This window comes from Scardinius erythrophthalmus, assembly GCF_964197995.2.
Source record: "Scardinius erythrophthalmus genome assembly, chromosome: 10".
Lineage (NCBI taxonomy): Eukaryota > Metazoa > Chordata > Actinopteri > Cypriniformes > Leuciscidae > Scardinius > Scardinius erythrophthalmus.
In genome coordinates this window covers 8,320,844-8,346,778 of record NC_138230.1, presented here as the reverse complement: position 1 = coordinate 8,346,778, position 25,935 = coordinate 8,320,844, and the positions used below count along the sequence as shown (strand labels likewise).

General features: G+C 36.9%; 1 protein-coding gene across 5 annotated transcripts in view; it reads right to left on the bottom strand.

Annotated features, from left to right (window-relative positions):
• Positions 1–25,935, bottom strand: part of hycc1 (hyccin PI4KA lipid kinase complex subunit 1) — a 38,799-nt gene that overhangs the window by 7,024 nt on the left and 5,840 nt on the right. For 2 of the 5 annotated variants that reach the window (XR_014030989.1, XM_081377130.1), the window contains exons 2-9: positions 13,167–13,248; positions 12,979–13,080; positions 8,233–8,412; positions 4,046–4,126; positions 3,857–3,972; positions 3,572–3,667; positions 1,458–1,574; positions 505–592 (exon numbers count right to left, since the gene is read on the bottom strand). Coding sequence is in view for 2 of the 5 variants with exons in the window: in XM_081377130.1 (XP_081233256.1) it covers positions 505–592; positions 1,458–1,574; positions 3,572–3,667; positions 3,857–3,972; positions 4,046–4,126; positions 8,233–8,412; positions 12,979–13,080; positions 13,167–13,217 (831 nt within the window). In the remaining 3 variants the exon portion in view is untranslated. Of the gene's footprint in view, positions 1–504; positions 593–1,457; positions 1,575–3,571; positions 3,668–3,856; positions 3,973–4,045; positions 4,127–8,232; positions 8,413–12,978; positions 13,081–13,166; positions 13,249–20,809; positions 21,199–25,094; positions 25,424–25,935 lie in introns of those variants that run through there. The other 3 variants (XR_014030991.1, XR_014030990.1, XM_081377131.1) reach the window with 3 other exon arrangements.

Below are 25,935 nucleotides of genomic sequence, written 5' to 3'. Positions count from 1 at the left end.
TATAGTTGCAAATTAAAAAACAGTTGCAACATTGTTATGAATCACATATAATAAATGTATATGAATATATTATATATATAATATACAATTTTGCAAATTGCAAATGTTATGTAATTAGAAACTCTAAATTATTATAAATCATCATAAAATTACTTTAAATAAATATACAATTTAATTTTTTTAAATGTAATTTATTATAAAGACAGATTTCATTTATTTTAGACAGTTGCAAATTATCCATCCATTCCAATTTTGCATATACATTATATATATATATTATTTAATACATATTTCATTTAATTTTAGTAAAGGCTCATTATCAAATCCCTGTGAGAGTAAATATTTACTCCCTAAATAGAACTAATTCCTGGTCTATAGCCTGTTTTTGTGGTGTTGTAAGTGTTTGTTTCTAACGGGATCAGTGAATGAATTTCAGAAATGTTGGTAATCTGCGGAGCTTTAGCTGGATTAGCTTTGCTCAAGCGTGAGGGATCTGAAACCCACCAGCAGGGCTTCTGGGAAGAGCTCCAGCTGAGACCGGTACAGCACATCATCCAGAGCCTTGGAGCCCAGGTCCACTTCACCGTTACACCTGCACACACACACACACACACACACACACACACACACACGATCAAAGACAACATCTCTGTCCTCATCTACTCACCCTCATCTCAATCTAAACCCATATGCTGTTATTTCATCATCGGAACAAACGAGGATAATTTATTATTTTTAATCTGCCAAATGGAAATGATTATCGGCAGATGTCGACAATCTCAAAATGGCTAAATAATGGCCAAATACTGTATACAGAAAAAGTAATATATGGAATATTTATCCATACAAGGGTGACCACATCTGTCAAGAGCCTTTAAAAAATTCTTTATATGTTTCCAAGAAAAGAATTATGAAAAAATAAATAAATAATAATAAATAAATCAAAGTGTTGGAACAAAATTACAGTAGTTTTTTATTTTTAAACATAACATTAAAAAAATTTTAAATAACTATTTCTAAAATTTGGGAACTGACACAAAAGGGAAAACTTTATTTTTAAATCAGCCAAATGCAAATGATTATTGACTGGACAATTCATTTTTGAAGAATATTTTTCTAAACAAGAGTGAAATCAAGAGTCCAAACATCCTTCAAAAAGATCCTTCAGAAAAAAGAAACAATATCAAGGTATAGAGGACTGGAACAAAATGATAAAGTAGGAAAAATAACTTTAAAAAAAAAAAGTATAAATAACTATTTCTGAATGTTGGAACTGATACAAAAGGGAACACCTTATTCTTAAGCCAAACTGAGCTGATAATTGGCAGATGCCACGCCCCATTAGACAAACGTGATGATGACATGGGCGTAGTCAGCTGAGACGTGAGGTCACTCCCAGAAACACTTGTCTGATAACAGGTTTGGTAGGACACAGGCTTCAGCTTTGAACCACTCACAGTGCAAAATGGATCCCCGTGATGAGCTGCACCAGGAACTCTGACGTGACCATGAGCCGCGCGCTGATGCCTTTATACCGCCGCAACTGTTGCCTTGGATAACCACAGATAGACACTCTGAAGAGAGAAGAACACATCAGCAAACAGACTCAAATTAACTCAAATGAACATTATGTTGGTCTCACTGCTTTCTATCGGCCAATAAAAAGCCCCTGTTGGTCAACCACTGGCTTAGATTCATCACTATGATGATCCGGCCCATGAGGGAATGTGACGAGACCTTTGACCTGCAGTCCAGGGAAAGGATCTGTGTTAACATTAGCTGATTGGTTAAATAATCAGTCATGTGATCATCTCTCACTGGATGACGCGGCTTAAATCACTGTGGGAAAAGACCAATCGCAGGTCTGAGTCCACTCAGGTTCAGGTCTATAAGAGGATCAGGGTGATTGGAAACAGAGAGGATCATGGGAGGATTTGAGATGAAGAGACGCATTATCCACACAAACACCTGACCTGAGGGCCTGACCAAAGCAGATCTGAACAGCGTGCCAACAGAGACTGTGACCACACTGAACGAGGAGAGAAAGCCTGCGGTCTTCCTTGACTTGACTAATGGGGTTTGGAAATCTAGAGAGGATCTAGAAATCGATATGATTTACATGATATATAAAAAACAAATTAACAGCAATAAATAAATTGAATGTAAACTAGGTGAAATTAAATGAACCCTTATATTAATTAATATTTATTCATTTAAATAATGCAAATAAAAATAAATAAATAATACATGAATAATAAATAAAAACGTACTTAAATAAAATATATAATTATTACAAATGAAAAAATATATAAATTTATTTATTAATAAAAACAAAAATAAAAATATTGAATATATACTATAATAATAATAATATATATTTAAACAAATAAATGAATAAATACAATTTTATATGCATTATATATTTACCAACATGAATAATAATAATTTATTTAAATAAATAAAAATATTAACAATTACAGATGTATTTATTCAAAATAAATAAAAATAAAATATTTAATACATAATATAACAATAATATAATATATTTATATAAAAAATGCATTTAAATAAATAAATAAATAAATAAATATGTATTTATTTATTTAAATGCATTATTTATGCATGTATGTATTCATTTATTTAAATGCATTATTTATATCCAACATATATTTACCGACAGCCTTGGCAATGGGTAATAAATAAATAAGTGAAATTATTTAACTAAATAAAAAATAAAATTCACAATTTCATAATTTCATAAAAGTTAAAATACAAAAACAAAAATCAATATTTATCTGTCTACCAACAGGCTTGGTAATGGATACATTATTATTATTTAAATGAGTTAAATTTGGAAACTGATACAAAACGGATTCACTTATTCAGCTAAATTAAGATTGGCCAATGTTGATATTCGTGTGTCAATGTCAAATATCAGCCAAATTATTAACCTGCCAATTAAAGCAGTGAAACATATAATCTTGATCATACTCGAAATGTTGGTGTTAAGGAAATTGCTCAAAAGTATATGAGGACATTTCAGACGCATTCCTACCAAACTCTGTGCCCATGTCTCAGTCCATCACAACCCTCAGGGACCATAATGAAATAAAACCCGATTGAATGTTATCATGGTGTTTTTTAAAGGAGAACTCCGGTCAATTTTAACATTGAGCTCATTTTTTTGTACATTTGGAGTGCTGTCAGTACAGAGAACAACGACAAAAATCGGTGTTGCCTACACCGAGTTATTCTATTTTTAAAATTTGCACCCTGTTGACTTCAATGGGGCAAGTACTAAACCTGCTTTTAGCCTCTTAACATCCTTGATGTGTCATTACAAGTGCACAGGTCATGTGAGTGATTTAGTACTTGCCCCATTGAAGTCAACAGGGTGCAAATTTTAAAAATAGAATAACTCGGTGTAGGCAACACCGATTTTTGTCGTTGTTCTCTGTATTGACAACACTCCAAATGTACAAAAAAATGAGCTCAATGTTAACATTGACCGGAGTTCTCCTTTAAGGACTAAACTGTTTTTTAACTCCTCAGTGTGTGTCACGTGTCAAACCTGGAGCTGAGCTGACACAGAGACTGCAGGGATGAACTGGTCATGTAGCTCAGAGCCGCATTATAACACAGCAGCAGAAACGTCAGGACTTCAAACCTGCAAAACACATGACCACCACCACCATCATCATCATCAAATTAGAGGCAGAAATGCATAATTAAATCCACTTTAACCCCCTCCCAAGGTTAAAGGTTAAACCCCCTCCCCAGCACTCATTAGCTGATTAAAAATGGATGACTAAAATAAAAGCATGGAGCGCAATATGAATATTTGATGCGTCCGCACCTGTTCTGTGCTGTAAAGGTCTCTCGCTGCAGGTGCGGGCCGCTGTAAACCACTCGACTCAAGCCGTGATTGGCTAAGGCTCCTTCCGTCAAGGCCAGAGAGCCAAACGAGGACGGCTGGAGGCGGGACACAGAGACGGTCAGAGCGAGAACATCTGAGGATCAGGATCGGGACGTTTGATTCACTCACCTCGTGGTAAACTGATGGCTTGGATAAGGAAGGGATGGTGAACGACAGCACTTTACTCTGCCCGTCCTTATCAACGATTTCCTGAAACAAACATGATCATAATAATGAGGACTGATCCGATTCAGAGACATGAGGGAACATGTAAACAAACATCCAGCGTTATAATGACAAAAGCTAAAAAATATATTGTTTCCGTATTGAATATATGCATGGCCATAACCTAAATTACGCTTCAAGTCATCTATGAGTAATCATATTTCACATAGATGAGTTCATTTATCATGAGAAACTCTTTTGTTTGGTATTTTGTGTGCTGTTGATGAAGAATAGCAATAAAAGCTTGCCAGAAAACACTACTCATTTAGCAAGATTATGAAACAGGCTTTAAAACATTTCCCATCAGTCTCTTTGGCAGAATAATAAACCACACAGACAAAGCATCAATTACACATCTAATGCATTTCCTTCCGCATTTTCATTTTGTTACATTAGCACTGAAAAAAAGCTTCCTGTCTTTGTCGGAAAATGAAACGAAAAAGAAATCTGCAATGGCCTAAAGTGACCGTTTTGGTTCAATTAAAACTCATCTAATTTTAATAAGATACAGATAAAAAGCAGTATTTTACAACAAAAAAATAATGTAGATCATTTTAAAAATGTATCTATTTTATATATATAAAAAAGTATATTGCACAAATATTTCCCCCCCAAAAAAATTATTTATATCATTGATCCTATATATATATATATATATATATATATATATATATATATATATATATATATATATATATATATATATATATATATATATATATATATATATATATATATATATATATATATATATATATATATATATATATATATAGTTTTTTCCTGGTACACAAAAAGTAAAGCTAAGCTGAATTTCTAAAATTACATTCTATTACATTTTTGATGTATTGTATTGTATTGATGCTTTTGCAATATTTGTATGTAAAAAAAAAATCGAAGTTGTTTAAAAATGGGACCGAGATTCTAGTGCACTTGATCCAGTTTCTGTAAAACTGTGCTTGCGTACAACAACAAAAAGACCATGATAAAGCAATGTCACGTGATGGAAAAAGTATCTTGTAACTGGAAAAGCTGCTCTAAAAACAACAGAGCCACTGTCACAATACAAAAAAATGTAGTTAGGTTGGTATGAAGTTCAACACTCTCCAACAGTGATTATGAATGTGCCAAGAGTTTGCGCAAACACATGTGACGAGATTTCGCAAGCGAATCATGATGAAACTGCAGAACTGTTCCTGTTGTACCAGACTCAGGAGTTCTTCAGGTGTAAAGACAAACCAGATCAAGTGAGATTTCAGTGTGTGTTAGTCTCTAAAACAGGACGCCCACCGGCCTGCTGCCGTCCCAGTCGATTTCAGAGCCGATAGCGTCAGGATGATTAAGCGCTCCCTGACACCCGGATGGCATTGTGATTGACAGATGACCTACTCTGGTATTCAGGGCGAAGTGAGGAGGGAGGGCGAGTTCACGGGGCGTAAAACCCATGAAAGACCACCGACCTCGCCGACAGCCTGGCTTCCCTTCTCACAGCCGGCTGGAAAACATCACTTCCTGATTAAGGAAAAATCCATGGCTAAAGTTCACAGGAAAAGCCAGAGGAAGTTGCTGTCCGGCCGACATTTACAACACCATTTTTGATGTGACTTTAAGGGAGTGAATCAGGAATCGGTCTCAACTTGAAATATCTGTCAAGTCACCTTTATTTCTAAAGCCCTTTATACAATACAGATCAAATTGCAGTCAAATCAATAAAATGACTGATCATTAAAGGTGACCTATTATGCCTCTTTTCACAAGATGTAATATAAGTCTATGATGTCCCAGAATGTGTGTGAAGTTTCTCCTGAAAATAACCCACAGATCATGTATTATAGCTTGTCAAATTTGCCATACACACAATTTGCCAAAAACACACCATTTTTGTCTCTTTATATGCAAATGAGCTGATGCTCCCAGCAACCTTTCCTTATCCAGACCCTTTACAGCTCGTGCTTCAGATACTCCGTCAACAACAATAGTGGTCGACTGATATATCGCCACGGCCGATACATCAGCTGAGATTTGCCATTTTTTAAAAAATCAGCATCAGCCGATAAGTTTTTCTGACTGGCCGATGTGTTGAAAGCGGGACTTTTATTTTGACGGGCTCCAGACTTTTATTTTGACGGGCAGTGCCTGATCACACAGCGCTCACTCACATTCTCCATCTTCATTAGTTTACGATCTCAGTCAGTCATATCTAATACTTTGTTAGACAGAACTGGTAAACAAAGAAAGTAAATGGTATGCGAAAAAGTAAAGCATTGCTTTTATATTATTTATGTAACAGAAAAGGCAAACAATCAGGCTAAAATACTTTCTCATTTACCGTCAACATTCAGAAAATGCGCATCTACATTATTTAAACAAATCTCTGAATATCTAAAACATTTAATTTCACAAACCTTGCAGTATGTTAATCTAAAATCTCACAGAAACAACTTGCACAAATCCAGCGTTGAACTGACCCTCATTTGGAAGCAGTCTGGCGTAAAATGATTTGCGCAAAAAAAAAAAAAAAAAAAAACTTTAACGACTTTCCTTGGCACATTTCCTTCATAAATTAAATTCATCCACTGCGTCCTCAGTGGCTCAGATCCCGGGAGTCAATAGAGTCTCTTATGTTTGTTTGGTACATCCAATAACAGAACATTTGTAATGTTTTTTTTTTGGCACAGACATCGTCTATCTCCAGCTGCTACAGCGAGAAATGTGGGACTGCTGTGGCTCACTCAGGACGGGATCTGTGCTAATAGGGCAGATCACGGTAACACTTTATTTTACAGTGTCCTTGTTACATACGTTACATGTACTTACCATAGCAATAACAGTAAATTATGCATAATTATATGCAACTAACCCTCAACCAAACCCTAACCCTATAGTAAGTACATGCTGTTAATTAATATTACTCAGTACTTAAATATATAATTACACTGTAACAATGACACCTTAAAGTAACAACATGTAACTTTTCAACCTTCATAATATATTTCCAAGACCCTTGTGATAGTACATCGACTTACAGTAGGTTGAATGAGACGTCTGCCAGAGCCTGACGGGGTCTGTATCGCTTTTACTGGCACTATGTAACTTCGGGGTGCGGGTAGTAACCAGAGCTCAAAAAGAACTACAAAATTCGACTGCTTTACGGCATACGTCACTTCGCCCACCACTTCCTCAAATGTGGCCAACCAGCGCGTTTGTTTTCGTAAGTCTGTTTTCGTCATGGCTGAAGCAGCAGCGAAACGTAAGAAGTCCAAGGTTTTGTCGGAGTAGAGTCGGAAGAGGAAAAGGGAGAGTGATAAACTGAAAGGCAGGACGAGGATCAATATGGGTCGAGCGTTTGCTCGCTGGCGTTAGCTTATGGAGGAGGAGAGTTACCAGACCGATGCTGACTTGGCCGTCATGCTGTTGAACTAGTAAGTAACTGTAAATCGCTTGCATACTATCTTTAGTTTTTCTAATCTGTTGTCTGCCTGGCTACGTTACGGAAACTATCTGGTCCTCCATTTATTTATCTTCATGAATCAGCTAGTAGATGAGCGAATTATCAATCTGGTAGCTAGTAAACACTAACATGGTAGTTTTAGATGGTTAGGATGCTATCGCTATCATTCTCGTTCAGATTTGAGCATTGCAATCGACATGCAAATCGCAAATGTTTGAGTTAAAATGTTTAGTCTACTAAACATGTATAAATTATGAAAGGGGGAAGATTAATAATATTATCATTGCCCATATGAAAAAACCTGCATGCTTCATAAACAGTAACCGTAAATCATTTTACGACAGCGGTAATGGACAATTCCGCTTCCAACCTGTAGGGCGACCGCAGAGGAAAAGTTCCATGTTGTTGCTTTAAAATAAAGTGTAGCCCAGATCATCACCAGTCATGGGCGGAGAAATCTGGAGCCACTCATGTGGAGACACTGTTTCTGATTTATGGGGATTACAAAAAATAAAAGGGGGTGCATTTTTACCATTATAGGCTGGTTGTGTATAGACACACATCTGTGTTGAAACACCTTATAAAAGTGAACTTTAAGTGTTTCTGTGTGAAACATGCATTGGTTTAGGGGAGCACTGACCAGGTTGTATATGCCGAGCAGGAGAGCCTCTATGCAGCCGCTGCAGTGCGGGTCTCGGCACGCCGTGACGGACAGGTAACTCCACACCAGCTCCGGCAAGAACTGCAGAGTGAAGCGCTGGAGACGCGGCTCGCCACTGCGGTAAAACTCGAACAGCTGATGACACACCGGCTCCAGCAGCTGAGAGACACAAATGCATTACAATTACAAATCAGTGCAAAAAAATACAAAATCTCTCACCCAGATTTTAATAAATCGCTAAACTGCTTTTTAAGCAACCTGACTGCTCCAATTTTGATGTCTGCTGATTGTAGAACAGCTGAAGATAAAATAAGGTAAATACAACAACTAACCACATAGCAATATCCAGAAAAAAAGCCCATTGTTGCCTCCGTGACTACTTCACTCAGAGGAGCTGTCAATCACAGCTGTCAATCATGATGCCACACCCCCATTTTATAGCAAATAACTAACTAAAACCAAACTTATTTAAAAAAAGGAACACTTAAACTTACATCAGCATGATGAAAACTGCCTGAAATGATAGAAACCATCTTTTGAAGTGTAATTTGATTGTTTTGTTTGGCTCACATCCCATTCGATTACATGGAGAGGGCGGGGTTTATGACCTATACTGAGCCAGACAACCAGGGGCGATCCAGATGTTTCTAAAAGCAAACTGGGACTAAATCAAATGAACCGCACTAACAGAGCAATCACACCAGAGTTCGTTTTAATCAAGTGTGAACATCCTAAAACTCTCCTTCTTCTAGTAAATATTTGAGGTCAAAAGGGTTCAGCTGACCAAAAGGTTTGGGAATATCAGTTTTACACACGATACTGACATTAAACAGCTTTATTAAACAATGAATGTAGTTTTAGCAAGTAGCTGACGGGTTTAAGTCGACATGAAATGGCACTCGTATTCACCTTCTGTACTGTGGCATTCCTGAGTGAAATGATGTAGACTGGGCATTTGATTGGTTCACTACAGAGAGGTTATGATATTACTGGTTAATACACCATATTACAACAGCCTTGGTTATATCAGCAGATTCAGATTGTTTTATTTAGTGCCATGTCAGCATTCAAAGCTATTTTATGGGCAAAAATTAAATTACAAAAATGCAAATATCATATAAATACAATAAAAACCAAACAAACAAAAACAGCAAGTCATATTATACAAGATTTTTAAATTAACATGATAAAAAAAAAAAAAATCACTCCGCAGAAGTAGCAGTGCTTCGCCTTCCGAGAATATAGTTCCCAGTGTGTATACGGTTAGAAGATGGCTGTGTGTCATGTGACCTTGTTATTTGTACACGCTGTGACTATACAAATCACAACATGTAAATAGGAAAATGTTGGCGTTATTTGTCACTTATTGGGAGCAGTATGCTAGCTGGAGCCATTTACCTCCAGTCTTTGTGCTAAGCTAGGCTAGCGGTGGGTGCGTCAGACAGAGTTACGGCACGCACGGAGATGAGAAGGGTGTGTATGGACTTATCTAACTGGGGGATACGGTGAATAAGATAAAGTCCCAAAAAGTCTGCATGTTCCTTTAAGCGAGGTAACTTCATAAAAGAGCATTCTACTTGTAGTCCAGGGGCCGGTTTCACAAAGGTATTTTAGACCGGTCTATAGTGTTAGACAAGTGTAAAATTTGCTCATAGACTAGTCTAATGCAAGTTAGACTGTTTCACACAAATAAAGACTGACTTAATTTAGACCAAAAAAATTAGACACCCAGACTAACTGAGGTCTAAGACTCTATGTTACCTTGGCAACCAGCAGAAACAATCAGTTACATTACAAACAGCCAAAAGAAAAGGGAAAATGGCTCATAATTGACCGTTCGCAAAGACCCGCCCCTCCTTAGTTACTGTCGCTATGTCCGACAAGCTACGCAGTTTTCACGCCACACCATGTTCTCACGCAGTGAAAAATACATCGCGGAGCAGAGAGGAGACTGACAACACGCTGACAGACAGGACAGACCAGGTTACTTTTCGGTTACGTTTGATATTAAACATATTAAACAAAGTCTCACCTTTCAAATTTGGTCATTTTTTAAAAGAAATTTAAACAATAAATACCGTTTTGTGGCTTTTTAATGTGTCGTGACAGATCTGTCCGTTCGCTGCTCTTGAACCGATCGTCTCTTCCTTCTAGTTAATTTATAGCATCAAATAAACATGAACAAACATAAGAAGGAATGTTGATTTAACCGCGGAAAGACGTCAGTACACTCCGTTTTTCAAGTTCAAATCCTCCCATGTTAATCTACTAACTCTCCTGACTGCTTTGTCGGACAAAATGGCGGATGGCGAAGTATGATTGGTCAGATCACCTGTCAATCAAGCTCCCTGCGAAGGGTCAATTTAAACATTTCTTCTTGTTACTACATTCTCTGCTAAATTTCCCAAGTAAAATGTCCTTTTAACTGTTATACTCCTCCAACAAACACATATTTTCCGCTGGGGTAAACTGCACTGAGCGAGCGGTTGAATGCGCTTACTCGATCCTCCATGTTTTTTGTTTTGAAAAGTGTCTTATTTTACCCAGAATGCATTGTAGTGTAGTCCTACTTAAGATAGTCAGAGTCTTTAGTGCTTTGTGCAACGGTCTGATTTAGATGTCTATCTGAAGTCTGACTATCTACTATATCTAAGCCATAGTCAAAGTCTATCTTTGTGAAACCGGCCCCAGAACTACATCAGCAGAAAAAGTCATTTCAAGAGCTGAAGGTTTTTAGATTTTGATGAAAGATTACAAACAGAGCAAAAACATGTCATGCTGTTTCTAAAAGTAGTGTCCTTCAGTCAGTGTTCAGACATCTGCAGGACTGAGAGAAACACACAGATTTCTGTGACATGGTGTGACGGTGCTGATTTTCAGAAATTAAACACCGTAACGCTTCAGCAGAGCAGACTCAGGATCTGGTTTCCTGACACTCGAAAGTTACAATCAAGCACAAAAACGATATCCGCCTGACTATTCAACTTCAAACGAGTGCAGATCGATCACAATCCAGCAAGAAAGGAAAACAAGATGGAAAACAAGATGCACAGAAATAGCAATACTGTGTGGTTGAAAAGCTGTTTCATATCTACACACGACAACTGCTCTCGCAAACACTAATTTGAATGTTATGATGTGATTTTGTCAGAGATTTATTAGACACAGGAGAATCGCTGTCATTCAGGAATAAGATCGCGATGGATGTGTGAATCAAAATCACAAACTTTTAGCGATTAATCGTGCAGCTCTAAGGTGCACATTGAACAAAAAGCTAAAAAAAACTAAAAACACAATGACAATGTAATGTTTCTTATCTAGAACTTTCAGACATCATACAGACATTTGTGAAGTCTAAAAATATGTTATTGATTGCGGTTAAAAAAAGATGTTTCTATGATTATGTCATTAGCAGGACTGTTTCCAGAAAGAGGAACTGACACAATAAGACGCTTGTATCGACTGACGGTTGTGCCTGAAGGAGACACACCCAACCGACTGGAAAACACCTCCGTCACTCATCATCATAATGTGGACGCTGCCGTGACAACAGTCTGCGTGACTGTGATAATGAAACGAGCGCCATACCAAACATCTTTAGCTGTGCAACACAGAGGCAGACACTGGCACAACTGATTTCAAAAGAATATTCAGGTGAATTTTATTTTAAACATGTCGCACCAGAGTTTGTATATGAGATCAGGAAATGTGTTTATACAAATTCACTTATAATCAGGCAAGAGAAAAAGAAATGTCACTCACTTTTTGCCTAAATTCTCCTTTTGAGGTACCTTTTTCTTCTGTATTAATGTTTGAAAGTTAAGTTAAAGTTTGTCTTAAAATTAAGACATACATATTATTATTGTAATTTTACATGTGGACTGTAAAATAAAACTATTTTTTTTTAATCAAATACTCTATTTTTTTATTTTACAGTACAATAGTATTATTGAAATATAAAAATATTTCTTATCTTCTTTAATATTTTTATTTACAACTACTACAAAAAAAAAACAATAATAATATGGTTTTTATAGTCATTGATATATAAGTCACTATATTATTTTTTGGTCAAACTGTGCAGCCCAATTTTTTTTTTTTGTTCGAGCACTAGCATAAATTATTTGTCACAATTTTTTGTTGCCTAAATTGTCCTTTTGAGGTACTTTTCTTTAACTATATTAATGTTCAAAAAATAAAGAAATTAAGACATAAATATTAATTTTACAGGTATTGTAAAATAAAACTAGTATTTTCATTAAATACTCAATTTTTTAAGCTACAGTACCAAAGTATTATTGCAATATTAATATGCTTCTTATTTTCTTACATTTATTTACTACTATTACTATTACTTACACTAATAATAATAATAATAGTAATAACATTTTTTTATATACAGTACAAGCAGAGCAAACTCAGAACTCTTAAAAACACATTTTAAATAGCAATAGCAATTTTTATTTTTGTCAAATCCAATCATTTTCCCCCAAAATCATTCAGCTCTCGTTAAAATCAACACATAAAGGAGATCGTAATGCATTTTGCTTCCATTATTGAACGCATTTTTGAGTAAAAAAAAAAAAAAAAAAAAAAAAAGCACTCTTTTTTGGTAACTGATTGGATGGTGAAAAGTGGCACAGAACCCAGAATATGTTATTAAGCATCAAAACACATTCAATAATGATAGAGTCTGAGGACAAACAGGAGAAGAAACTGCCTTACATCACTGTAATTTTCCCGAATAACTTTGTAAAGCGCTGGAACCAGAGAGCCCTTGTCCTTCAGAGAGGCGGCATAGCTGGAGACGGCCGTCTCTGGAAGAGTCTGAAACACACACACACACAGGGGTCAAAGCAAGGGAAACGCAGAGAAGTGATACAGATGAGGAGAGACAGACAGAGATGACGTACCTTATACTCAGACAGCCACTCCTCCACTACGCCTTGATCCATGGCCAGCATCTTCCCTCATCTGGTGCGAGGAGATCTCAACCTGAAACACAGGAACAGCAGCCGTCAAACTCACATCTTCACTTCACACCTCGACGGGTTTAATGAAAAACAGGATTTGTCTTGCTTTTTAGAAATGAAAGAACCAGAATTGATGTGCTACTAGTATGTAGACACACCTCAACGTCGTTATTATTAACTAAAACTAGTTTTATTTAACTGAAATAAAGCTGAAATAAAATATTAATTTTAGATTAAGAAACTTAAAAAAAGAAAATTAGAAAACTGAAATAAGTTTAAATTAAAGTACTAAAATTAGGCTAATGAAACTAATAAAATAAAATAAAATGACAGCTGAAAATATACAAATAAAAAGAGTTAATAAATACCATACTAAAATACTAAATACTAAAATAAAAATGTTGCAGCTGTGGCAGAACATTCACTGATACTAAACTGCAAACAGATAATTGCCACCATATTTGACATAGTTATGAGTTCATTAACTTATGAGCGCCCATATTTATATAATTAACATTCAGTATTCAGAAACTTGAGACTTGAGGAAGTGGTAGACAAACATTAGCCAATCATAACAGAGGTCATTTACATAGTTTAACGGTACAGTAGCAAAAACAGCCTGTTTACCTCAAAGAGAGTCAGAGAGAGAAAGTGAAAACAGTCATGAAGAACTAAATTATGATATTTTTGGTGGAATGAACCAACAAAAGTGCAACGCATGACCCTTGAACACACGGTGACCCCAGTGTCTCGCTGCTCCGGCTTTAACCTTTCACCCGCTCGCTCGCTCGCTCTCAACGAGGAAGTGAGAAATTGCGGCGTGTGGTGAGGAACATCAGTTTAACACGCGTAACGCAAGGACAAAATTAGACACAGAGACGCTGTTTTTACTTCAGGGATCCCCACAAACTCAGTTAAAAGAATTCTGAAAATAATTTATCACAGTTTCCACAAAAATATTGAGCAGCACAATAATAATCAGAAACAATGAAACACTGAAGACTGGAGAAATTATGCTGAAAATTCTAATTTGATCACAGGAATAAATGACATTTTGCTATATATTCACACAGAAAATGGTTATTTTGAATTGTAATAATATTTCACAATATTGCTGCTTTTACTGTATTTTTGATCAAATAAATGCTGAAAATGGTGTTTGAACTGGTCTATCACACACATCTACTTCTGGGGAAATTTTAAGCCGCTAAGATATAGCAAAGCAAAAACACACACACATATTTGATTGATTTGTACAGTGCTTTTCACAAAACGTACAGTTTCAAAGCAGCTTTATCGAGAAAAAATCCTTACAAAACCACGTCAAATGGTCACGAAAAAACGTCTTTAAAAAAAGTTTAACAAACAAGTGCTGAATTCAGACCGATCCAAAGACATTTCACAGGCATATGTGCAGTGATCTTCATTTCTGGCATGAGATTAGTAGAAAAATGCATTAGACGTGTTATTTATAGGGATGCACCGATCCAAGTTTATATGATTTGAGAGCCTGATTACAAAATCCATCCACTAGGACTCTCTCTCTCTGACACACAATCTTACTGTCATCAGTTTTTCCTCATGTTGTGTCTCTCTATCCAAAAGTTCTGTCCGTTCCCTCATCTTATCATTCATGAGTCACTCGGGTGTGTTTAAAACCTCTACTGCGTCTCACAGTGAGTGTGTCTCCCTTCGGTCTCTTGCGGCCCAGTCAAAACCTCTTTAATTAGTGCCGAGAGCAATCGACAGCAGAGAGAGACAGAGAGACAGAGAGAGAGAGAGAGAGAGAGAGAGAGAGAGAGAGAGAGAGAGAGAGAGAGAGAGAGAGAGAGAGAGAGAGAGAGAGAGAGAGAGAGAGAGAGAGAGAGAGAGAGAGAGAGAGAGAGAGAGAGAGAGAGAGAGAGAGAGAGAGAGAGAGAGAGAGAGAGAGAGAGAGAGAGACACTTTGTAAACACTTTATTGATTAGCCTGAATCACCCATCCTTTCCCCGGTCATGGATTAATAAGTGTTGCACAGCGGGTGTGTGTGTGTGTGTGCGCGTGTGTGTGTGTGTGCGCGTGTGTGTGTATGTCTTATCCCTAACACAAGCTATTGGATTAACCGCGGTCAGTGCCAGGAAGGGCTTTCCGCTTCAGGATTTCACCCTCGTTTCCTTCTATGGTGGCCGAATGATCCGAAGAGTTATTTTAAACAGTCGACTCTGGCCGGAGAAACAGCTGATGCTGCCGAAAGGAGAAATGTAAATGTTTGAGTGGTTAATTATTAAATCAACAGGCCTCGTTTATCACCTGACGAGTCATCTGAGGAATTTAAATATGGGCGACCTTTGACCTCGTAGAGCCAGAGGGACGATATCGGTTACTAGACTGATCCTAGAACTGTAATCCAGATTCAAACAGATTAATTTAGTCTAGAAGCCAACAGATGGGAAATGAAGTGTGTGTCCGTGAGATGCAGAGAGAGAGTGAAAGGGATGGATGGAAAAAGTGAAATGGACGGCAAGGATCTATGCTGATGGATGGATGGATGGATGGATGGATGGATGGATGGATGGATGGATGGATGGATGGATGGATGGATGGATGGATGGATGGATGGATGGATGGATGGATGGATGGATGGATGGATGGATGGATGGATGGATGGATGGATGGATGGATGGATGGATGGGACTCATTTACACAAAATTAATAATTACAAATACAAAACGCCCGCAATAATGTATCAAGAGAAGGAGTCAACAACTTCAGCAAGTTGACTGGATGCCACTCGCAGAATTACCCATGCAACAGGAAACAGGAAGCAGTTCTCCACTGAAACCACAAGCCTGAGTGTCGAAATTAGACCTGCGTCTCGGGTTCAGTCCAGCGCTGGTGCTTCCACCAAACATCCGGCTCAAGAACAGAGAAAAAAAAACTCAAATTTCAGCTAAAAAAATCTTAAACCTGAAAACACAGAAACAAAAGGGCAGTTCACCCAAAAATAGTCATTGAATACTGATTTTCTAAAACATTTTTTTCTGGTATTTGTTTGTCGGGCTGCAAAATTTGGCCTAAAAAACTGATTAATAATAATAATAATAATAATAATAATAATAAATATAAAAAGTTATTAAAAATAGTAAACAGATAAATATTAATATTGTAAAAATATTTCATTTAAAAAAAAAAACATTATAATTGTATTATACAAATGTGTTTGTAAAATGTGTAAAATGCATATATACATGTGCATATTTGTATTAAATTAAATTGCAGCCTTTTTCAATTTGATAATCTCACTAAGCCATACTACAGTGACATCGGTTTTATTTAGATTAGGACATTTCCAGGATTCAGGACATTTAGTTAAACATAATCTTTAATGTGTCGTCGGTGCATAAAAAACTTTTGGGTGAACTAACCCTTTAATAATCAACAGTAAAAAGGTGCTTTAGATTATTTCTCCAGCTGAACTTATCATGAAACAGTAAAATGGACTGGTTTACCTGCATCAAACCAGACTCGAGGGTTCAGAAGCAAGCGCATCGCATCCCTGAGCACATCTACAAAAGCCAGACCAAAAATAGTCTCTGCCAAGAGCTTAAAAGTACAGAAGAACAGGCCAGCGACCCGGCGCCGCGCTCATGGAACATATTTATAGGACGCGTCATGAAGACTCGGTGACTCAGACGAGAGAGGAGATCCAGAAATCTCCATTTGAGACTCTAACCGAGTGATTTACCAAACAACATTCTTCATTTGTAAGGGTGCTCCGATCAGAAGTGTTGGGTTCGATCGCATCACTGGAAGAAGTATTGGCCAATACCGTTCACAGATAACGATCACCGAAATAAATAATAGGCCATGTGTTTTAGGTTTTAAAAAAAATTGAGATGAGACTAGAGATGAGAAAGTGTCATGAACTGACACCTCTATTTATTGGCAAGACACATGTGCAACATATTTCATTTCCTCTCTTAGAGGTTGTTATTTATTATTTATCAAAATGCTCCACTAGTTATTTTTATAGCTGACTATTAACTCTTTCCCCGCCACAGTTTTTGAAAAAAGTTGCCAGCCACCATCAGCTTTTTTAATAATTTCCACAAAGGTTTCATGACCCCCAGAATATTCTGTTGCATGAATATCTGAACATGCAAGATGGAGTCCATCAACACCCCTCAAGCTTCACAGTCCTACAGCTCATCCTGGGTCAGTTTCATTCAGTAACATTAGGCAGTTTTGATTTATATGCCGTTTAATGTAGATGATCGTGTTATTTTACATACGCATCTGCTTATGATATCGCTTGTTTTTGCTTCTTCTTAGCCTGTGTTTTGATCCAGAGATTCTGTACTCTTCCAGAAGATGAGTAATAGCGCCCCCTACCGCATAAAACATGGAAAGACGAAAATTTCCTTCAATGGCGGTGAAGCGTTTTCTCACAAATGACTGAAATTTCATCAATGGCGGAGAAAGAGTTAAACTAGTCATTAAATGGCTTTACGGAGTTAAATGTAATGTTACATAACAATTGTTTTATTGACGTCTTTCCACGATTGAAACATTGATTGGGCAATTACATGAGACGTGATACATTTCAATAAGTTGTACTGTATCTTTCAACATACCTTCTGATGTTCATTCATGTTTATTTCTAAAACTAACTAGTATTAAAGAGGAAGAGATCATTGTGCCACTTTAACTGAGGCTCTACAGTGTCTGACAAGCCACATTAAAATTGACAGCCGAGACTTTCAATATTTGCTAATTATGTTTAGTGAAGTTTTGTTAATGCCTCCCTCAACAGAAAACAGCATAGACTAAAAGATCGACTCTTGGGATTTTAGAAACGATATCAGTTCATCTAAATGAGAATCCATTATAATCAAGAAATGGGTATTTTCAGCCCAGCCACAGTGTTCAGTATATCGTGCAGAAGCACCGGAGATCGAGAGAGCTCAATCAGACCATTACATGAGCATTAAACTCTGATTGCTCCATAATGGAAACAATAAATACTGGACTTCCAGCGACAGACGTCGGCGTACACCTCTGATTAGATGGAAACATGAGGCTTTTTGGACTCCGCAGCATGACAAACATATCATTAGAGCTCAATTCTGAGAGTTGATGCTTGAATTACTGCACAGGGCCTGATTAAAGCCCACGGAGAGGTAAATACGGCGCCCTGCTGCGTCTCACTGAGAGCTGAGGGAGGAACACGGGGTGTGGAGACGTTAATGAGAGCCCTCGACACGTCCCGCAGACGGTACCTGCCATCACACACGCCAACAGCGGAGGATTCAGAGAGAGTTGCTGCCATAGTAAAGTGAGATGTTAAAATGCCAGTTTTACTTCTGCACTGCAGTATATTGAAATTAAACTTGATTTTTTTTTCTATCTGGAGCTGACTGGATCATGAAAAGTGGAGCTAAATGACTGGAGGGGTTATGACAGGCCTTGATGACATGAGCAGCAAAGTAATGTTGTTTCAAAGGCGAAATATACCATACTTCATTTTGGTTGCAGTGGATTTTTTAAGACCAGGAATGTGTGTTTAAGGGATAGTTCATCCAAAATTAAATATTCTGAGATTAATAACTCAACCTCATGTCGTTTCAAACCCGTAAGACTTTCGTTCATCTTCAGAACTCAAAAGAAGATCGTTTTGATGAAATCTGAAAGATTTCTGTCCCCCATTGACAGATACGCAACTACCACTTTGATGCTTCAAAAGGTTCATAAAGAGATCGTAAAACTAATCCATGTGAATTGAGCGGTTTAGTCCAAATGTTCTAAAGAGACTCGATCGCTTTATATGAAGATGAACACAGATTTTATTTAGGCTTTTATTCAGATGAACGAAAGTCATACGGGTTTGGAATGAAATGAGGGTGAGCAAATTATTACAATATTCATTTTTGGGTGAACGAACCCTTTAAGTAAATGAGGTGACTTTCTTGAGGACAATAAAAAACAGAAAGAAAAAAGAAATAATAATTCTATATAAAAATAAATAACTACTTATTTTAATAATCATGTTAATAATAAATATATATAATATTGTGTGTGTGTGTGTGTGTGTGTGTGTGTGTGTGTGTGTGTGTGTGTGTGTGTGAGTGAGAGATAGAGATAGAGATAAAGAGAGAGAGAGAGAGAGAGAGAGAGAGAGAGAGAGAGAGAGAGAGAGAGAGAGAGAGAGTGTGTGTGTGTGTGTGTCTAAACATATATTAGGGTTTATCATGAATCATGATAATAATCAACAACATATTACATATTATACAGCAAATTATCAAATACATCTTAGTAAGACTTACTAAAGCACATGAATTCATTTAGGAGTGCAAAGTTTAACAAAGATTTGCACCACTTTGTGTGAACACTTTTTCACCATTATTTGTGTTGCTTTGTCACATTGTTTGTCTTAAAAATAAATAAAAAAAGTGAAATCACACAGTAACACATGACACGTCTATCAAACAGACGCTCTGTTGGCACGTATGAGTGGCAGAATCTAAAACAAGAGCGGCGTCTGTTTCGAAATGGCCAGATCTAAAAACATCCATCACCCGCTGGCCACAACCCAGATTTCTGCAAGATGAGCTGTGTGGATTTTCATTTATAGAGAAACCTCAAACCACTGCAGGCCTAAAATCGAATCAATCTAGATCAAATCATTTCAGACCGATAACCAGAACAGAGAAACAGACCAATAGAGCATAAAGATAGATGTTCACAGAAGAGGATTTAATCACAAAACACCATTCTCAGAAAATCTGACAGCGAGCCGCCGGCTAACAGGTTTCACAATCATAAGAAGGAACATGACGTGGGCCGGGCACATGAACACTATCCTCCGATTCAGTGTGTTTGCTAAGCCAGTTTTTCTCTTGAATCATAAGATCAGGTCAAACAGAAACTCGCAAAACTGCACCGGATAGGGACGCCTTTCACTTTCATTCACAGAGTTCTTCACATGCCCCGCCCCTTTCATTTGCATAATCCGACTATGATTTAATCTACCAACTCAAATGTATTTGTATAGAGCTTTTCACAATACACATAGCTTTATGTTAGTGTTTATAATATCTTCATGCCTTAGTCACATTAAGCAGATTAGAGCTGGGCGAAATATATTTTACAATGAAAAAAGCAAGTTGAGATTTTATTTCTTTTACAAAAAAACTGAAGTACTATCAGCTCAGTTTAACAAATTTACCTGATTTTTACCACAAAATCAGCAAAGAAAATATGAAAAGTGACTTGTTCTCAGAAATAAACCCGTTCTCATTTGTATTTGGTTTAGACATGTTAAATTTGAAGCCTGCCGATAAGTGCACTACTTCACAGACCCTTAACAAGAAGAAACCCAAAGCTGTCAATCATAAGAGAAGATTAAGATCTATAGATTAGTTTGACGTCCCAACACTCAAGACAACACCAACTCGAGTCAACGCACACACTTCAGTCTGCCGTTGAGTGTGTGTGACTCACATGACCGCACATACGCTGACTCGAAACATTAACACACACACAATAGACACTAACATTCCTCATAATTCCTGACAGACGGCATGTTTTATATTGAGTGCACTTACCGTCCGAAGTCCGAATGACTGAGGAATATCCCAGCACACCCACAGAGCGACTCCTCTCATTGCACAAACGTTTCTTCATTTCCTGCTTCAAACCGTCTAAGCCCAACCCACCCACGCAGACCCGGCCGGCACGACGGCCAATCACAGCGCAGGAGGTTTGTGTTTTGGAGGGGTGTGTGGGAAAGCTTCGACCAGTGCTGCCAGACGCATGCCACTGAAACAATTAAACCAAACACACACACACAATTCACAACCGCAGGGTTTCAGAGGGAGGGAAACAAGCAAGGAATTAACAGGATCTGACACGATTCCTCCTCTGAGAGCAAACGTGACCCGCAGTGACCCATCAGAAACAACCCTGAGGACACGGCTTCAGTAAATCCACAGACCTAAATGAAAACACAGAAGAGCCAATTAAAACACTTCCACTCCTACACACGCCACAGTAATGGCAGGACCCCCGCCTGAAACGCACGGCTTGTCGGACTTTGAGCTCCGGGGGCTGATGGACTACAGGGAAATGATTGAGGGAAACCGAACGACAAGGACCAGGACCAGTTTTGAGCAGGGTTTCATAGACGTGTCAGCATGGTTGACTAGCGGTTTAAATTAATGACAAAATGAAAATCATCATCATTTACTCGCCCTCATGTCAGTACAAACCCGTATGATTTAATCTGGGTGAGTAAATGATGATAGATTTTGCATTTTGGGGTAAATTGTCTATTTAATTTTCAAAATGTGGGGGCGGGAGTAATTATTAGGGATGCATGATTTATCGGCAACCATATTGGTATCGGTTTATTTTTTATGTTATGGTTATCGGCCTGATAAAAATATTTGTCCAATATATTAACACCAATAAATAAAGTAGTATCCTTCAGCTGAGACACTTCAGATGCGCACTGTTCAACATGATGGTTTTAAATTGATTGAAATATGAGGGAAAATCCAGATAAGTGCTACATGTGCAGCGCAAGTCTTTCATATCGGCTACATAAAATTATAATGAGAAGAACATTATAATTGTGTATAATTGTATGTAAATAATAAATAACATCCCATCTTGGGATGTGGGTTTTAATGGTTATCGGCCAATATATCGGTTATCGGCTTTCAATTATAAAGAAATATCGGTATCGGCCAAAAGAAAAAGTCATATCGGTGCATCACTAAACTATTTCAAATAAATGCTGTTCTTTTGAACTTTCTGTTCACCAAAGAATCCTGAAAAAAATCCACAAAAATATGAAGCAGCACAAATGTTAGCAACACTGATAATAAAATGAGCAGCAAATCAACATATTAGACTAATTTCTGAAGGGTCATGTGACACCGAAGACTGGAGTAATGATGCTGAAAATTCAGCTTTGATCACTGGAATAAATTACATTTTACAAATGTATTCAAATAGAAAAGTTACTTGAAATTATAATATTATTTCACAATATTCCTGTTTTTACTGTATTTTTGATAATGTAGCGTTGATGTGCAGAAGAGACTTTCTGAAAATTTACAGAATATGACCAACCCCAAACTTTTAAACAGCATTATAACAAAATAAATGGACGAAAGTAAAAATCTATAGTATTTTTCATATAATTTAAAAATAAAACCCTAAACTAAACTAAAAAAAAAACACTAAATTTTTTAGCATCCATTTATCATTAAGAAACATGTCCAATCAGTGTTCAGTCATATTGAGGCTAACTATACATGACTTCCCTCAGACTAGGGCTGCACAATTAATCAAACTTCTAATCGCGATTACGATTACGGATGCCATGATTACGATGTCGGAAAAAAAACGATCAGATGTTGTCAGGCTATATGTCAGTCTCATTAGTCTATCATTATTTTCATAACTTGATACGAAATAAAAAGTCTCTCACCTCAGAAAAACTAAATTTCATGTCCTGTCAGTCGTTATACGTAGCCGGCACTCACTTTAACAGTTCTTGTAAGTATTGTGTATCACCATGGTAACTATTGTTTCCATAACCCCAAAATGCCACTTATTGGTTATTTAGTATATTTTTATATGACTGTGGTGGCTAACAAAAACTAGTGTGGGACTGCTATTTAATAGCTTAACCTCGTAGGCCTACTGTTTATTTATTAGCATTAGTCACATTCTTACAATTTATTTGTATATTAAGTAAAGGGGGACTTGTGTGTGTCAACAATTTGTGTGTAAACAAATGTATTATAATAGGCCTATATAATTTCTAAAAAGGTGGGTCGCGGCTTGATGACCATGAGGACATGCGGGTCCCATGGCCAAACTATTCAAAACGTCATTCAATGTAAATTATGATAATCGTAATTAATTACAATTTCAAGGGAATAATCGACAATTATTTTTGTCATAATCGTGCAGCCCTAGTCATTCAGACAACTCAACTAACCGATTTTGAAAGAAAAAGAAACATCACCACACAAGTTTGTTCCTCTCTCTCACACACTCTAACGGACTATCCGCTGAGCACACACACACTGCTCCTATGTTTTCACGGCTTTGTCTTGACTTTCAATCTCTTTCAAACACAACAGGACATAATGGTTACTTGCTACAGTGTCAGAAAAAACGGTTTCTCGCTCAAACCAGTTTTCAAATATATGGATGTCATGAACCTCACAACTCACAAAACCGTGCAGCCTGACTTCTGGAGATGAAGTGAAGCCTTTCAAAGAGGTTGAAGGGGGCTATTTTTCCATGCAACATGCATCAGATGTTTCTCGAACCTTTTCAAATGACTCACCATCTCAAATGCATTGAACACTATGTATGAAGCAAAAATTGTTTACATCAACGCCACGTCGTATCATTACTTAGATGTCGCCAATAAACCCTGTTCGTGCATTACAGACATTACAAATTTGTGAATCCATGACAGTTTGACAAGTTCTTTCTTCTTTCTTTGATGCATCAAAGTCATCGTCTGGACTTTTATCTATTTTAAACTCAAATACATGTTAGCTCTGTCACTTGATTCGACTGTATTCTGCGACGCTCTTCATGTGGAGAAGGTGTCGTGATGGTTGTTCAGGTAGGATTCATCCACCTTGAACATCAAGAGGAGGATAAAAGGATATTGATTATTTTTACTGCCATTTAGAAAAGCTTTTATTCTGCTTATACAAAGTACCACACTAATGGACAGCCAACAAAGAGAGAAACGGGTTGTACTTAGGCCAGGGCATCAGCGGCAGTCGTGCCACAGCAGAACAAACCAAGAGCAGCGTCATTACCTTAAAGGATAATGGAAACTGTTCACAAAGGCAAGAATATTAATCACTGATGGCATATGACTTAAGAAGACGTGTCACTACAGTTTTGTCCTCTTTGCAGTTTGACGTAAATTGAGAAAGATCAGTCAGGATAATCTGCTAGAAGGCGACAGACGAAGTAGGAAAGGGACTGATTTATCAGCACACATGTGGTTAATGTGGGTGTATTAGCATCAGCTGATATCTGAACCTGCTTTACTGATTAAATGTCTGCCTGAACTTTGGATTGTAAAGTTTAAAAAAAAACTTGAGTAAAACAATATATATTTATTTCTTATTTTAAATTTGCTTTTTTTGTATAATTGTATATTAGACTTTTTATTGAAATTCAATAATTTGAATGATACTGAATTTAAAAAAAGCCAATAAAATAAAATACCACACTTTTATTGAAAGTAAAACTTAAATTGGACAGAAAATATATTAATATTAAATATCAATATATTATAATTTATTAAGTTCTATGTAACATCATCAGATTTAATGGATTAATTTCGACTAATATTCATTTATTTTACAGTGCTTTTTTTACAATATATAGGCTATTACTGTCATAGCATTAATCATAATAATAATCATCTAAAATTATTATTATTTTCTAATTGTATGGCTTCCTAAAATGTATAATGTAATGTAATCTGAGACACTATATTACAAAAAAGGGGGTTGAGTACAAGTCAATGCAGACTTTTTTCTCTGTTTTTGTTAAATTTGCACACTTAACAGGTTAATTTTGAGAAAATTATTACTAGAAAAAAATATTTTGTTTCATGGGGGGAAAAAGAAAGAAAAAAACATTATATATTTTTTTTTCCCCCATGAAACACAAAATCATTTTTCCTAGTAATTTTTTCAGAACTGAACTCCCATGTCAATTGTTCATAGACTGACAAATTCACAAAAGATTTTCATTTCAAGACAGTTATTAAAATAAAACTACATTTTACCGTCAAAAATGAGCTGCACAAAGTGTGAAAATACTCATTTCACTCACCCTCGAGACGTTCCTTTCCCTGTGCGATATTCACTCTGACAGACGCACAATATCCACCTTTATAGCACAGAAGAATATAATCACACCATTTATGAAACACTAATGCTGCTGGACTCCAGACGCCATTTAGAAAATTATGCAACTCACACACGACACAGACATCATCTGAGTAATACCAGAACAAACGTGTGCTGTCAGAAGCATTATGAGACAAGAAAGACAATCACGAACGGTTGCACCACACCTAATGCATGTGACTGAACATATGGAAAACATCATGACTTGAGTAATCCTGCAAACACTAACAATGTTCCGCTTCCAGTTTCTATGCATTTAGCTTAAAAGCAGAAACTAATTATTCACAACATCCTCTGAAACTGGGAAACACCACGACACAGGCCTTAATCTCCCACTATGAGTGCTTTCAGTTCAAGACTATGACTCTTTTATGTAGCGCTCTTGACTGTTTGTTTAAAAGTTCTTTTAAAAATTAGCGGTTCTTTTAAAGGGCTGGTATAATGCCCTTTCCACAAGATGTAAAATAATTCTCTGATGTCCCCAGAGTGTGTGTGTGAAGTTTTAGCTCAAAATACCCCACAGATATTTTTATATAGCATGTTAAAATTGTCACTTTTTGAGGGTGAGCAAAAACGCACCGTTTTGTGTCTGTCCCTTTAAATGCAAATGAGCTGCTGCTCCCGGCACAGGGGGCGGAGCTTCAACAGCTTGTGTCCTTTTACCTCACACACACATGCATTGAAAATTTCAAGAACTTTTAGCCTTTTATGTTCAAACCGGAGTCAGACAATGATGGAGAGACTCAAGAAGAAGTGACAACATG